We start from the raw sequence: 13,098 nt of genomic DNA, 5'->3' as shown, positions 1-13,098 counted from the left end.
CGCACAAGTGCTTTCACCTCCTCGATACAATCCTTCAAGCAATCAAGTGCCCGAGCCTGTAAGCCCATCTCCCAGGCCCCCTCCGCCTCCATCTCTAAAGCCACGAGAGTATCAAGATGATCCTCGCCATACTAGGCAGTTCGTACATCCACCACAGTACTAATCTGCTCAGTGCCTTCTTCCAATTCGCCTCTCACCATGTTAGCCCGCCCCATTTCCAGGACCACCTCGCGCGCAAAATTGTTGGCTTCCCCCAGCTTCTTTGCACAGTCGCCAAGGACCCACTGCAGATACCCGAGCGCCTGGTCAAGTAAGTCCTTGTTGTCTTGGTCTTCATTCAGGGCTTTGGCCAGTCTCAGAGTTTGCAGGTACAGGCCGCGCACATCACGCGTCAGAGTCGGATCCTTCCGCTTGTAGACTTGCACAATGTCCCACTGGAAGACCAGTGCCTGTTTCCTAGCACTGGCATCTTTGGCGGCCATTCTGCGTGTCAAGTGTATGACGGAATCTGTATAGGTGCGGTGATTGTCACAGAGTGCTTGCATACCCCTCGTGTACGCCCCAAAGGGTACCAAGTCGTCGTAGGGATCATCGCCGCTGTCAACGAGCTCCAGTTGATTCATGGCATTGAGAGAGGCCGCGTGATTCTCTCCGAGAAGCCTCTTTCGGGTTTGAAAAGACCTCTTCGCATACCTTTTTCGCCTCGGTGGACTGCTCTAGCTTGTACAGCAGTATCGATAGCGTTGTCACCCTCCTCAAGGTCGTTGGGTGATCATGCCCCAGCGTTTCTTTCGTAATCCTCACCAGGAGTATGGATCTCCTTGGCTCGAACCCATTGCGTCTGCTCAACGACAAGCCCTGCCAAAAGGCTCATGCTCTTCAATGTGTCGAGATCGTGTTCGCCGAAAGCCTCTTTCCACTGGTGAAAGAATTCAGCGGCCAGTGCCATAGCATTCCGGAACTTCTGACCTTCACCCTCAACGTCTTCGTAGTAATGGTGATAATCAATAACGGCCAGATGATTCGAGGCCATGAGACTCCGGCGGTGCTTTGCACACAGTGCTACCATCGACTCCGTCATGACTTTGCGGTTGAGCCTTCTGGCTTTATCATACCGACCTTGAGCCAGTAGAATCCCAAACAACCTGCACTTGATGTCTAGAGCCACTGTGTTTCCGGGACTCAATAGATGCTGCACGTGTTCCAAGTCCTGTCTGGTCACTGCTGCGGCCTGGGCGAGAATGTCTTGCTCGACGTATGACCTCACGACCCCAGAGTTAAGGCGGCTCATTTCGTCCCAGGCGAAGCCCAGTCCTCCAAGTCCAGTGCAGCCATTTTCTGTGCCAGATCAATGTCGAGGTCAAGATCCGGTTTACTGTCCGTCACTTCCTTGGTCTTTTTCAGGCTCCCAAAGCAAAGGTCATGACAAAGTGCCAAGTCGGCAGCGCATGGACTCTCGGGATTGGATGCCACTATCTCGGCGAGGGCTCTGAGAACGCAATACCGCAGTCGGAAGTCACAGGCATATAGCCTCCGCAGGCTATCCGAGAGCTACATGGGCAATATGGCCAGCGGATGTATATCAAGCATGAATATGTACCTGGGTAGGCTCATAAGTACCTTGAAGTCCACATCAACTACCCTCTGACATGTGGGCCGAGGCCAATTGGTTGCATGTTCCTGCGCGCCTGGTTAGTATGATAATAACCAACTGAAAGCTTGTTCTTCTCATTGATAGACAGATACTTACGGATCTGGGGCCTTGAGCTCAAGTAACACTCTCAGGTCAGCCACAGGCTCTTTCGGATCCAGTGCAAGAGTACCCTCAAAAAGTGGCTTAAATTCAGTCCCCAGCTTCCCGTCAAGGCCATCCCGTCCTGAGATCAGTGTTTGTGCCAGTGGTACGGCGAAAATTTGCTGGCCTGCGAGAATCTTCAAGATAGCTGGATCTGGCAGATAGTTGGTGGAGCGAAGCTTGTTTGCTATAGCCTGGCTCCTATCAGGCCCCGGGTCACTCAGGTAATCCAAACAGGACACGGACACATGATCGGGACTTTGCGCCATCTTCAAAAGCTGTTTTTCGAATACAAACCATAGAGAGACCATGCCAAAGGAGAAGATATCCGCAGTCATTACCTCGGCTGGCGCAAGGTTAGAACGCTCCTGGCGCTCGGGTGCATGCCATGGAGAGGTATTGGGCAGCTCCAACAGGTTGCTACTATCACCAGAAGAGGCGAGGTAGCCAAAATCGGCGACTTTGGCTGATAGCGAGCCATCCTCCCTCTTCAACATGAGGACATTTTTGGGCTTTATATCGCCGTGTATGATGTCTAACCAGTTCAAGAGTCAGTGAACACCGTGGCGACCACGGGAACAGCGGCAACTCACGATTGAAATGCATATCCGCAATGGCACGGCCAACCTCAAGGCATATCTTGAGTCGCTCTTCGAAGCCCAACTCCCGAGCAGCCGGAGTCCTCGCAAACCGCCAAAGATCACCCCATTGAGCCTTTTCGAAAACAAGGATTGGCCACGCCTCACTGTTCTCGAGGGGCTTCACAAGCGGAACCTCCCAGCAGATCCCACGCAGACGGGCAATGTGTGTGTGATCCCTCACAACTGGGCGGCACAAAAATTGATCTCGTCAATAAGACGACGGTACGTCTCGCTAGGGAAGGACTTGTCCTTCTCCGATACGTGCTTGTAGACATAGTGAATGCCCTCCCTCAGCGTTTCCTGAGTCACATCTTGCGGGCCACCCTTTCTGGCCAGCAGAGACGGTTGCCGGTCTGTCTCGCGCAGAAAGGGCAGCCTGTGCTTCTGGACCGCGGCAAGGAAGGTGATCAGGTTGCACTTCGCGTTGCTAGAGTCGGATGCCACCCAGGTGTCCTGGAAGAGTCGAGGACGCTCATATGTTGAACATGTGTCGAGGCTCTCCGGGGTTGGTGTCTCTTCAGGGACCCTGAGCGACCCAGGCTGTCAGCACCGGTGGCGTCTTGGTGGAGAAGGGGGGGTAGATGACTGACCCATGTATGCGACATCTTGGCTACTGACGTGGCGGGAAGCCGATGACTGGGAATTGGACTCAAGTCGTTACCAACGTGTCGACGAGATGGTGATGAAGGATCAGGAAGCGCGTTAACGGGGAAAGGGGAGGGGTTCAGCTGCCCAATTGCCACTAGTGGCCCTAGAGAGGGGATCTGATGCTCTCCACTTCCTCCGGTCATCAACTCACACTGGGGTTAAGCCCCACCGAGCTGTAACCCTATTCGTGCCAGCATGGCTTTGCGTGCGAAATTCATGAGTGGGATTTTGAAACTACCATCTCTCCGATGTGTTGTTGAACCGCAAAGTGCGAGAGACCAAACCGTTGGAATGATATCAAGATCTGAGGATACGCCGAAGACGGGCGTTGGATAGCTTTCCCGGAGATTCCCCTCGACGGACGTCCTACAACAATACTAACTCTCCATTTTTGCTCTCCCGCACATCCGGAGCATCGGACTCTCAAACCTCATCAACAATCCCATCACTCCACGCCTGGCCAGACCCATCCCGCCGATTAAGTTGCCGCTTCAAGCCTCGGGTGCAACCCCAAGGCGATGGTGGATACAGGTTACCGGGTCACCGGCACACCCGGTACAGCATAATGTACTGGCTCCTCAGTATCCACCCTTCCTGTGCACAGCAATTCCCACTTGGACAGGTAAGAGGTGCCCAGTTTGTCTTTGGAGCTATGAAGTCAAAGATCGGTGAAGAGTGAACGCGAGAATCTTTGTTGTCCAGTGGGGTCAGCATCAATGGTTGAAAGCATTGCGGATAAACCCAGCTGGAGCAATAGAAAGAAAACCATGCTAGCAGGTTCGGACTCAGATATTCGTGTACCGAAAATCCGAGGAAATGGTATGTAAGGTTGCAATGTCTGAGCGGTTAGTAGATTCAAGGTTAGAGTGCCGCGTACCCGTGGCTCCAGGGGGTTACAACACAAGACCCAAGCGTCTGGGACGTGGAGCCTGAGTCCGAGGCCGCTCGGGGAAATTTAGATAGTGGAATGTAGGTCAATTGGAGAATGATGTATGTGCAAGATGACATGAGTATCGCACATTACCACGGCTCAATGCTTCGGGGTTGACGCTCTCAGGAAGAGCCCATACAAGATAAGGTAAGAGACCAAAACACCCAACATCCTCAACAACGCGCAACTCAGATCGGTGGAAGTAAACCAAGGAGTTAGACCATCAGTAGCATAGAGTCGACATCTCCACACTGATCTAGCCCTAGCTCAACTAATAGGAATTAGAAGCACCCCTTAATGTACGCTACCTTAGACATCCAATCACCGGTACTGTTGCCTAGCCTACCTCCATATACGATCCACCCATTAACGTTGCAACAACACCTCACCACACTACGGTACACCATCTTCCCCGGTTCGTTCATACGAATAGTGAATCCACATCAGGATCATCATCCCTACTCATACTATGGAGCTATGGAGCATCCATTCTCGCCCCGACCAAAACACCCGTCATACTCGCGATCATCAACACCCAAGATGCCGAGTACGAAAAGAAAATCACCATGGCTTGGTCGACAATGCAAACATCCTCCTCCACAAGCAGTGGGCCGACTAAACCAGCGATTGGATCACTCGGACAATTCTCTACAAACTCTTCTCCATCAAAGAGCCAATGCAAAAACTACAAGTACAACCTTCATCACCCCCATCAGTCCCATCATCTTCACCCATCCTCATCCTACACTTCCACACAACCCAACCAACCAACCACCAAAATGCAGCTCTCCCTCACCTCCCTCGTCTCCCTCCTCGCAGCGGCCCAGTCCGCCTCAGCCTGGCAGAGTACGTCAACCACACCCCCCCTCCCTTTGCCCTCTTCCCCATCACTAACCTATTCCACAGTCATCGGCTACGCCGACAGCAGAATCTGCAACGACCAGGTCCAGAACCGCGTCCTCCGCGGCAGCACCTTCCACGACACCTGCTTCACCTTCGGCCAGTCCATGCCGGGCGTGTCTTGCACCCACTACGCCAGAAACGGAGCCCCCGCCCAGGCCTGCAGCGGCCATCTTCCCATCGTCTCCATCCGCCACGGCACCGGAGAGAACTGCATCTTCTACAGAAACGGGGGCTGCACTGGCGACCAGATTTGGAAGAACGGCGTCAACGGCTGCGCTACCTTTGGCGATCGCACCACCATTGGATCCTACAGGTGCAGCACCCGTTAAGGGCTGGTCTATGTTTTAGGGCCTGACGATAGGTACTGGGTTGGGTAGAATATCTGGGATTGTATGGTCCATTTGGTTAGCTACAGGACATATCACAACAACAAAGTTCACCTTGGAATCATCCTCAACCAAGCTGTCTGTTATTTGTGCAATGTGAGGCTATCATGTCTCGCAGATCCACTCGAGACTATCATTGCTGTCTCATCCGGACACAGCTCCACCCAAACACCCCCTGCCCTTTTGCCAACCATCCTCGTGGTTTCTAGCAGTTGTTCTGATCGTGACGAACAGTCACACTCCACTTATCCGTGTAAAACACCTGGCCCAAGACGTCCTTCTTTCTGTGGACACAGTTGGAGCGGCAGAGGAACTCAGCACCATCAGCAATATCATTCCACCCAACCTCCTTCTCGAAGTTATTCTGTGTTTCGTCATTGTTAGTAATTTTCCATAGATCAACACCACACACGACAAAACCTACATCATTGCACCACCAAATAGCCGCACTCCAACTGCAGCTCACCCTCCCGCAGTTGCCCTTGCCCGGGCTACCGGGGCCATTCTTGGCCGAACCACTCAATGTGCGGAGGTAGCGGATGCCATCCCAAATCATACGCTTGCTGGCCTGGACGTAAGGGAGGTCGCATGTGAACGACTCGCGCGTGGGGAAGGAGAAGAGGCCCAAGTCAGAGGTATCGTCGCCGTCCTCCTGCTGCTCCACGGTGGGGGCCGGAAGCTTGGACTGAAAGGTGGCGTTCCAGCCTGGGTAGGCGGTTTCCATGGCTGCGACGGCTTCTTGGACTGTGCCGGTCACGGTGATGGTGCCGGCGGAGGGGTTGTTCAGGTCGGTTGGGAGGTCCCAGGAGATGGGGACGGTGCCGTAGCCGAGGATTCCCTGGGGGTCAATGCCCGAGTTGGGGCCGGGGTCATCGGCGCGGCGGGCGGGAATGGCCACAGTGACCTGAGATACTAGTTAGTGAGACTTTGATGATGGAAAGTCAAGGGGTGTGGAGGTATGGTCTCACCGTGGAGAGAGCCAGAAGGCTGGCGAAGATGGTGGAGATTGTCAACATTGTGATCACGGTGAATGGTTGGTGGTGATGGTTGTGAGTCTGATGGAGTGTTAGGAAAGGGGAGAAGACAACGGGAGCAGGAGGACAAGAATATATACTCACCCGAGAGTGGCCGTGGCCCACCCAGGAGCAAGTAGGCTCACTGCATGATCCGATTCAACTATGTGAATGAAATAACGAGATGTTCCAACAATTTCTCGGCCGTAAGTGCTGCTTTAATGCTGCTCCAGGCTGGCCTGTACCTCGAGGTGGAGCTCGTGACGTCCACCATTGCTCCCGGTCCGCAGCGTGCGGATATGTGCTTCCAAGTGACGAGAATGGCTCCCGGGGCTGTGGACCAGAATGATTATCTGACTTACTTTGAAGCCAGCCCCGAGTTGTAAGGCAGGGGCGGCGGAGAACATGCCACCCGTTGCTGGAGGCCAACCCACCTGCGCGGCTCTCCACCAGCAAAACTTTCTAGGCATGAGATGAGATAATTGACGATCACAGAATGCAAAATGAAGGTAGGTATGTGACAGCGAAGCTATTCGCAAAAGAGGATCCATGCGATTTAAGTAGCTAAGCTCGGTGCCTTATCCGTGTTCGCCTCAAAGTGACGACAACATCAACACCAGGCCATTAACCCAACTCCCACCTAAAAATGCTTCAAAAACTGCATCCCAGCCCAACTAAACCCCCACTCACCAAGCCTGCTCAGCACCAATCCCTCCGCAACACCACATACCACCCTTCCTTAGTATACTCACCATGCCCCTTGACATACACCGTCTCATCAAGCGCACACTTGACAGTAACATACGCCGCCGCATTAGCAATATCCCTCCACTGAAGCTCCTTCTCAAAGTCATTCTGCAGTTACACAGGTCAGCCCAACCGCCCTCCGCCCTCCCCTCTCATAACACTCACATTATTACACCAAATAATAGCCGAATTCCAACTACAACTAACCCTCCCACAATTCTCTGGCCCGGGCCCGTTCCTGGCAGTATCATTCAACCTCCGGAGGTACTCAATCCCCTCAAAGATCTGCTCCTGCAACGCGTTCTCATCCCCGGGGACATTGCAGTCGTAGTGGTCCGGTTCAAAGATTCTCGAGACACTACCACCACCACCACCAGCGGCACCAGGTTGGGACGTAAACGTCGCGTCCCAGCCGGGGTACTCCCCCTCCATCTTTGCAACGGCCTGCTCGATGGTGCCGGTGACGCTAATCTTTGCGCTGTTCGGCTCGGCCGGGTTAATGGGGAGGTCAAAGGTGAGATCGACCATGGTTTTGCCGTCGGGGCCGAAGCCGGTGTGGACAACAGCCTGTTGGGTGGGTTAATTGGGATGGGGAGTGGAAGGGAGTGAGGATGGACAAACGCCAAAGAGGGCCAGAGTGCTGGTGAGGAAGGTGGTGAGAGAGATCATGCTGCTGGTGTTGAGGTTTCTATTGCTTGGTTAGGTACCTGCTAGCTGATGGACTGGAGGAGGTTGAATGAAGTGTGTGGAAGGAGTCGCAGAGGTTGATCACGCTTTATAGCCACCAGAGACCCACAGCCCGGGAAATGGCGATCAATTCCCTCAGGGTAGGAGCAAGCGGTGATAGGTGAGCGCTTACCGTCTGCTCCTGTCTAGGTGCTCACGAGTGAGTGGCCGAAGCCAAGTGAATTGTTGGGGTTCACAGCACCCCAGGCTTGTGCTCCCATATCAGCTGGCAGATGACAGGCTTTTCTGATAAGGTAAGTTGAGTCAGGTGGGGGGAGAGGCAACTGCAAAGAGTACAAAATCAAATGTTTTAACATGACCATAGATCCGAAGGTCTGTAAGCAGGTGGAGGGTTACCGTCATACCTCACAGATGGCTGGTCGGAACAGGATTGATCTCGCCCGTGATCCCAGGGACACCTCTCTGTGGTGAAGTAAAACTACAGGAAAGCACGCCCAACACTACACCAACCGTGTTCCAACCAAATATCTGATGCAACAAGGATTCAATACAGTATGAACGCTCGTCCAGGATGTCGCTCTCCCCATCGCTTTCGCTCTTGTCTCGCTTTGCCCTGCGATCACGGCCCGTTCACATGATGGCCCTGACCACCCATCACCACCAACGCGACGCGAAAATCCTATGCTTCAAAACCCCGTAGAAACAAGATGCAACCCTCTGAAAGCAGGGCGAAACCCATCCATACAGAGCAATACCCTTCAGAGCTCCATAACCTACTCCATAGCAACCCCCGCTGCCGCCCGACTGTGCTGCCTCAACAGAGCGGGCATCTGCCCATTGACCAACTTGTAAATCGCCTCGTCAAGGCACCTGCCATCCCCAATATTCTGATTCCTCGTCCTCCGAAGCCAGTACTCAAACGGTCCGCGATTCTTGGCCAGCGCAATCCCCAACTCATAACAACGCTCATTGACGCTATGCTCGCTATGCATTTCCGTAAAATGCGTAATCATTTTGCTGATGTCCTTCAGTGGCCACTTGCATGGCGCAGCCGGTGACCTACCACTGCCTGCGAGCAAATACTTGGGAGAGCAGCAGAGGCGGCACTTCCAAAACCCGAGACGCTGAAGAACAGTGATGACGCCGGGTAAGTCGCCTTCTTCACCCGTGTCAACGATCTCGATCTCGCTCAAATCGTACTCTTCGGTGAGTTGGGCTACTGTGGTCGGTGAAGGGGACTGCTTGGCTCTCTTGGAGGGTCCATCCGTTATTCCTTCATCCTCATCGTCTTCAGCAGGGCGCTTCGACGTTGTCGGCGTCGAAGACACCGTGTCGTCAGGGCGCTGCTTGGCGGTGAAGAAGGACGTGCCATTGATGCCGCCAGCCGCTGCGGCTGCGGCTGTCGCTGCTGGGACCATAGGGGTAACGGCATTGTTGTATGCAGGACGGCTATAACCAATTGGTTTGGCCATCTTGCGGTTCTGGAATGAAATCTGTTCGATCCGGTGCCTGCAATGGCGAATCTGGTGGCCAAGATCAAGCAACCGCAGTTGGAAAGTGCGGGACTCCTGAGGGGTCAGAGTTTCATCCGAGAGTTGGGCTTGAACAAAGGCCATGTCGTTGTGGTAGGCAGCAATGTCCTCTTCCAGTTGACGCACAGTGATCTCATCGATATTGTTGCAAAACTCAAAAGAGTAAGCTGGTTGCATCATCTGTGACTGGGCCTTCCTGGGAGCGATGACCTGAAGTGTGCCCTTGGCGTGTACCACTGGCGGGATGTCATCTACAGTGCCGTTGGTATCGGAGTTGACCACGGGATTGCCGTTAGTCTTAGCACTGGGGCTGGTTGATACTGGAGCAGCCTTCGCACTTGTTGGAGATCTCATCTCCACCTCGTCCGAGACTGGGGTTGGCGTCGCCTTCTCCTTGGGTACACTGACTGGAGGCGGACTGCTGTGGCTGGATGAAAGAGAACTTGACCCTGACTTGCTGCTAGCGCTGCTGCTGCGAGCGCGCGTAGCGGGAGGAGGAGGCATGGTTCGATGTGCTACCGTGATGCTATTACGAGGAGACATAGGCTCTGACTCCTCTGGTGCGGTTGTTGCCGTTGGTGCGGCAGCTGTTGTGGTATTGTTTTTCTTCTTCTTCTGTTTCAGTTGAAAAATGTTAGTATCGAATGGAGCGGTTGAGGGAGAAAGATGAGGGTTTTGAAAATCGAGAAGATGAGCGTGGAAATGGGACTTTGTTTGCCGCTTTGAAAGAGTGAGAGTGAAAATAGACAAACGGGCTCATGAAAAAAAGAAAAGAGGTGGAACACGAGGCACATACCTGGTCTTTGGAGGCAGAAGATTCCGCCTGTAATGAGGTTCTCTTTGACGGAGGCATGGTTGAAGGGAAGAAAGCCAGTGGTTGAATGCAGGTGCAGAAAAAAAAGAGGTGATGGTGGGGGACCAGGGGGAGCGAAGGCAAAGTGAGGAAGAAGGAAAAGGAAAGAACGTTGGCAGTGAATGGAAGATAAAAAAAAAAGAAAAATAAAAAAAATAAAAATAAAAAAAAGAGGAGTTGATTACGACAATGAGAAGAGGGGCAAGAAGCTTTGTCTTTTTTTTTTTTGAGCTCGAGCTTCCAGGGCATCTCCCCTTTTTTATTTTTTATTTTTTTCCTTTCTTGGAGTAGATCATCCCCACTTTTAAGCGAACGACGGGCCGTGGTTGGCCAGATAGCCGGGTATCGCGGACGTGCACGCATTTTCTTATTTTTTTTTTTTTTAGACTGGTATTGTTTCGTTGCTGCCCGGCCACAGCAAGGAAGGGAGACTCCACATCGGACATGTCTTTTTGTTGACGTGTTTGACGTGAACACGAACACCACAAAATCCCACCCGGTTCCGGACATCGACATGCGGCACCAAGACTGCTGTGGCTCACCAACCAACCAACCAGTCCGAGGTCAACATTCAGGGGCAGTCAACAAGATATTAAACTTTCCAAGGAGCGGTGTCGGCCAGTCTGGCAATTTGAGATTGCCCTGATTCATCAATTGATTCTTGACTCCTCCGACTATCATCTGAACCTAGTCGGCATTGTGAGACTAGACCAGGGATTGAATAATTATCACATTGCTTTGCATATACCAGTATTAACAGCTTCTTCATAGAATGCGGACATTTCAATACATTCATAGATATAAAGGTCAATCCTGATTCCTGCCCAGGACTCTGTCTGGAATGACCCTGGCCCTCCACTCGGTTAATTACCACCACTATCCAAGCTCAACCAGTCACAAGACTCTACAAAACCTCCCTCATTGGTTAACCCGTCTGATATAATTTCCTGGCTAAGCCGGCTGTATAGACTAAAACAAGAACCGACCATGTGTCATGTTCAGTTTGTGTATCATGTCTCTGCTGCTCCTCGCTCTTGTAAGCCGACTTATATCTCAGCACCGTCCACGATTGAGATGACGGTACCCTCACTTAACTGACCTATCTTCTTCCCCACATCAAAATGAAGCGCCTCCCTGCCACCATCTCCCTCCTCGTCATCTCTACCTTCTCCTCTTCAGTTCTCGCATCTGCCCAATACACAACCTGCCTCACCACCCCCCTCCTCTCCTCCCCTATCCCAACCTGCCCCCTCGAGTCAGACGGCAGTTTCTGGTCCCCCACCCCTTGGTGCCCAACCCCATCAGACGGCTACGAGTCCGGACCCCCCGATTGCATCTTCACCACCCCCCACATCCGCAACCAAGGCCTTTCCGTCATCACCTTCCCCCCCTTAGCCGCAGCTTTAATTTCCCCTGCCCTTGATGACTCCCTCGTTCCCCCTCCCTTCCGCCGCTTCAACACCTCCGCAGAAAAATGGAAAATCGCCCCTCTCCCCAACCGCGGCCTTGGTCTGGTTGCAACAGGCAACTTCAAGCAACACGAGACGATAATGGTTGGCTTTCCCGTCTTGATCGTCAGGTTGGAGTTTATCAATGGGGATCGGTACTCGGCCAAGAACAAGAGGAGGATGCTTGATGTGGCGGTGGGAAATCTGCCCGAGGAGACGAGGAGGGAGGTGGAGGGGTTGGCGAGGAGTAACCCTAGCAATGAAAAGGATTGGGGTGAGTGATATTGTCATGTGATGGAGTCAGGACGGGTATGCTAATAATATTTTGTAGTCGTGGACGTGCTAAGGACAAACGGCTTCGGGATTGAGATCGCGGGGGAGGGGCACTTGGCGCTTTTTCTTGAGGGGTCGAGGGTGAATCACAACTGCAGGCCGAATGCGTTTTGGAGGTGGGTGCCGAGTAAGATGGCTATGGAAGTGGTTGCTCTGAGAGGAATCGGAAAGGGGGAGGAGGTGGCGCATAGCTGTGAGTTTGCTTTGTTTTGTCAGTTGGGGGTAGAACGGGTTGCTGACATGGGATTGCAGATGCACCGCTCGGGTACACTCACGAGCAGAGGAAGGCGGTCCTTCAGCCGTGGGGGTTTCAGTGTCAGTGTGCACTTTGCGCTGCGCCGGCAAGGGAGAGGGAGGCTGCTGATGATCGGAGAGACAGGATCCTGGAGATCTACCAGACCTTGGGGAAGGCTGCTGAGTTGGGGAGTGTGGAGAGGGTTGACCAGCTGGTCAGGGAGGCGATGATGTTGATCGAAAAAGAAGAACTACAGCCGCAGCTGGTGGAGTATTATGCCCATTTTGCCAGAGCTTACATCGAGCTGAACGAGCTGAAAAAGGCAGGGGTATTTATCCAGAGAGCAGACGAGATGTGGCTTTTATATGGAGGAGAAGAGCATGAAAATGTTGATGGGATGTCTGAGTTATGGAAGCAGTTTGCAGAGGCAGTATCGGAGATGGAAGACGACTGATGACACATACTCTGAGAGGCTAGGCCTTTTGGCCTCGAAACTCTTGCTATTTCACCACCCATTTTCCAAATGCTATATTTCAACACCATCAGATGTCGATTATCCCTTGTGAGGACATGTTCAACCATCAGTCCATAAATCACCCTGTAATAATATCTTGCACTGCTGGTACAGGTGTTCACCGGTAGTGGTGATATCATGGCTCCTCGGGCAGCAATCCCCGAGAGGCAGTCCAAGGCACCACATGGACGTTGATAGCCTCAATCAGGGAAAGCGCATTTTGGATAGTCCTTATTGTTGAATTCAAAGCACTTTCCTCAAACAGAATCCCCTCATCACGCAAGTAAGTCGAGAACATCTCGCCCCCCAAAGACAGGTGTGGTGCTAACAGCTTTCTAGACAACACAATCGCACAACATACAATGCCTTCCGACAACGACATAGCCAACCTTGGATACAAGCAAAGACGACGAGCCGCTTGTTTTCAGGTCT

General features: G+C 52.7%; 7 protein-coding genes across 7 annotated transcripts; 2 read left to right on the top strand and 5 right to left on the bottom strand.

The window, feature by feature from the left end:
- Positions 1-772: 772 nt before the first annotated feature.
- On the bottom strand, positions 773-1,291 carry QC764_509855 (uncharacterized protein; the record flags this gene model as incomplete). Its single annotated transcript, XM_062948241.1, has 1 exon — positions 773-1,291. One exon carries the CDS (start codon positions 1,289-1,291, stop codon positions 773-775), a length of 519 nt encoding a protein of 172 aa, XP_062799658.1.
- Positions 1,292-1,746: 455 nt separating this feature from the next.
- Positions 1,747-2,292, bottom strand: QC764_509854 (uncharacterized protein; the record flags this gene model as incomplete). Its single annotated transcript, XM_062948240.1, has 1 exon — positions 1,747-2,292. One exon carries the CDS (start codon positions 2,290-2,292, stop codon positions 1,747-1,749), a length of 546 nt encoding a protein of 181 aa, XP_062799657.1.
- Positions 2,293-4,312: 2,020 nt separating this feature from the next.
- Positions 4,313-5,247, top strand: QC764_509852 (uncharacterized protein; the record flags this gene model as incomplete). The annotated part of the gene is made up of 2 exons (XM_062948239.1): positions 4,313-4,352; positions 4,379-5,247. The coding sequence occupies 2 exons, from the start codon at positions 4,313-4,315 to the stop codon at positions 5,245-5,247; spliced, it is 909 nt and encodes a 302-aa protein (XP_062799656.1).
- Positions 5,248-5,452: 205 nt separating this feature from the next.
- Positions 5,453-6,455, bottom strand: QC764_509850 (uncharacterized protein). Its single transcript, XM_062948238.1, has 3 exons — positions 6,273-6,455; positions 5,729-6,208; positions 5,453-5,668 (listed from the first exon to the last, which is right to left on the bottom strand). Exons 1-3 carry the CDS (start codon positions 6,318-6,320, stop codon positions 5,510-5,512), a joined length of 687 nt encoding a protein of 228 aa, XP_062799655.1. The 5' UTR covers positions 6,321-6,455; the 3' UTR covers positions 5,453-5,509.
- A 561-nt stretch (positions 6,456-7,016) lies between these two features.
- On the bottom strand, positions 7,017-8,049 carry QC764_509845 (uncharacterized protein; the record flags this gene model as incomplete). The annotated part of the gene is made up of 3 exons (XM_062948237.1): positions 7,686-8,049; positions 7,230-7,631; positions 7,017-7,172 (listed from the first exon to the last, which is right to left on the bottom strand). The coding sequence occupies exons 1-3, from the start codon at positions 7,731-7,733 to the stop codon at positions 7,017-7,019; spliced, it is 606 nt and encodes a 201-aa protein (XP_062799654.1). The 5' UTR covers positions 7,734-8,049.
- Positions 8,050-8,137: 88 nt separating this feature from the next.
- Positions 8,138-10,347, bottom strand: QC764_509840 (uncharacterized protein). Its single transcript, XM_062948236.1, has 2 exons — positions 10,080-10,347; positions 8,138-9,898 (listed from the first exon to the last, which is right to left on the bottom strand). The coding sequence occupies exons 1-2, from the start codon at positions 10,134-10,136 to the stop codon at positions 8,525-8,527; spliced, it is 1,431 nt and encodes a 476-aa protein (XP_062799653.1). The 5' UTR covers positions 10,137-10,347; the 3' UTR covers positions 8,138-8,524.
- Positions 10,348-11,100: 753 nt separating this feature from the next.
- Positions 11,101-12,669, top strand: QC764_509830 (uncharacterized protein). Its single transcript, XM_062948235.1, has 3 exons — positions 11,101-11,858; positions 11,916-12,110; positions 12,170-12,669. Exons 1-3 carry the CDS (start codon positions 11,258-11,260, stop codon positions 12,604-12,606), a joined length of 1,233 nt encoding a protein of 410 aa, XP_062799652.1. The 5' UTR covers positions 11,101-11,257; the 3' UTR covers positions 12,607-12,669.
- The last annotated feature ends 429 nt before the right edge of the window (positions 12,670-13,098 follow it).

The sequence above is a fragment of the Podospora pseudoanserina genome, chromosome 5 (assembly GCF_035222485.1).
Source record: "Podospora pseudoanserina strain CBS 124.78 chromosome 5, whole genome shotgun sequence".
Taxonomy (NCBI): Eukaryota; Fungi; Ascomycota; class Sordariomycetes; order Sordariales; family Podosporaceae; genus Podospora; species Podospora pseudoanserina.
Note: the sequence above shows the minus strand (reverse complement) of the source record. Positions and strands in the feature narration are given on the sequence as shown.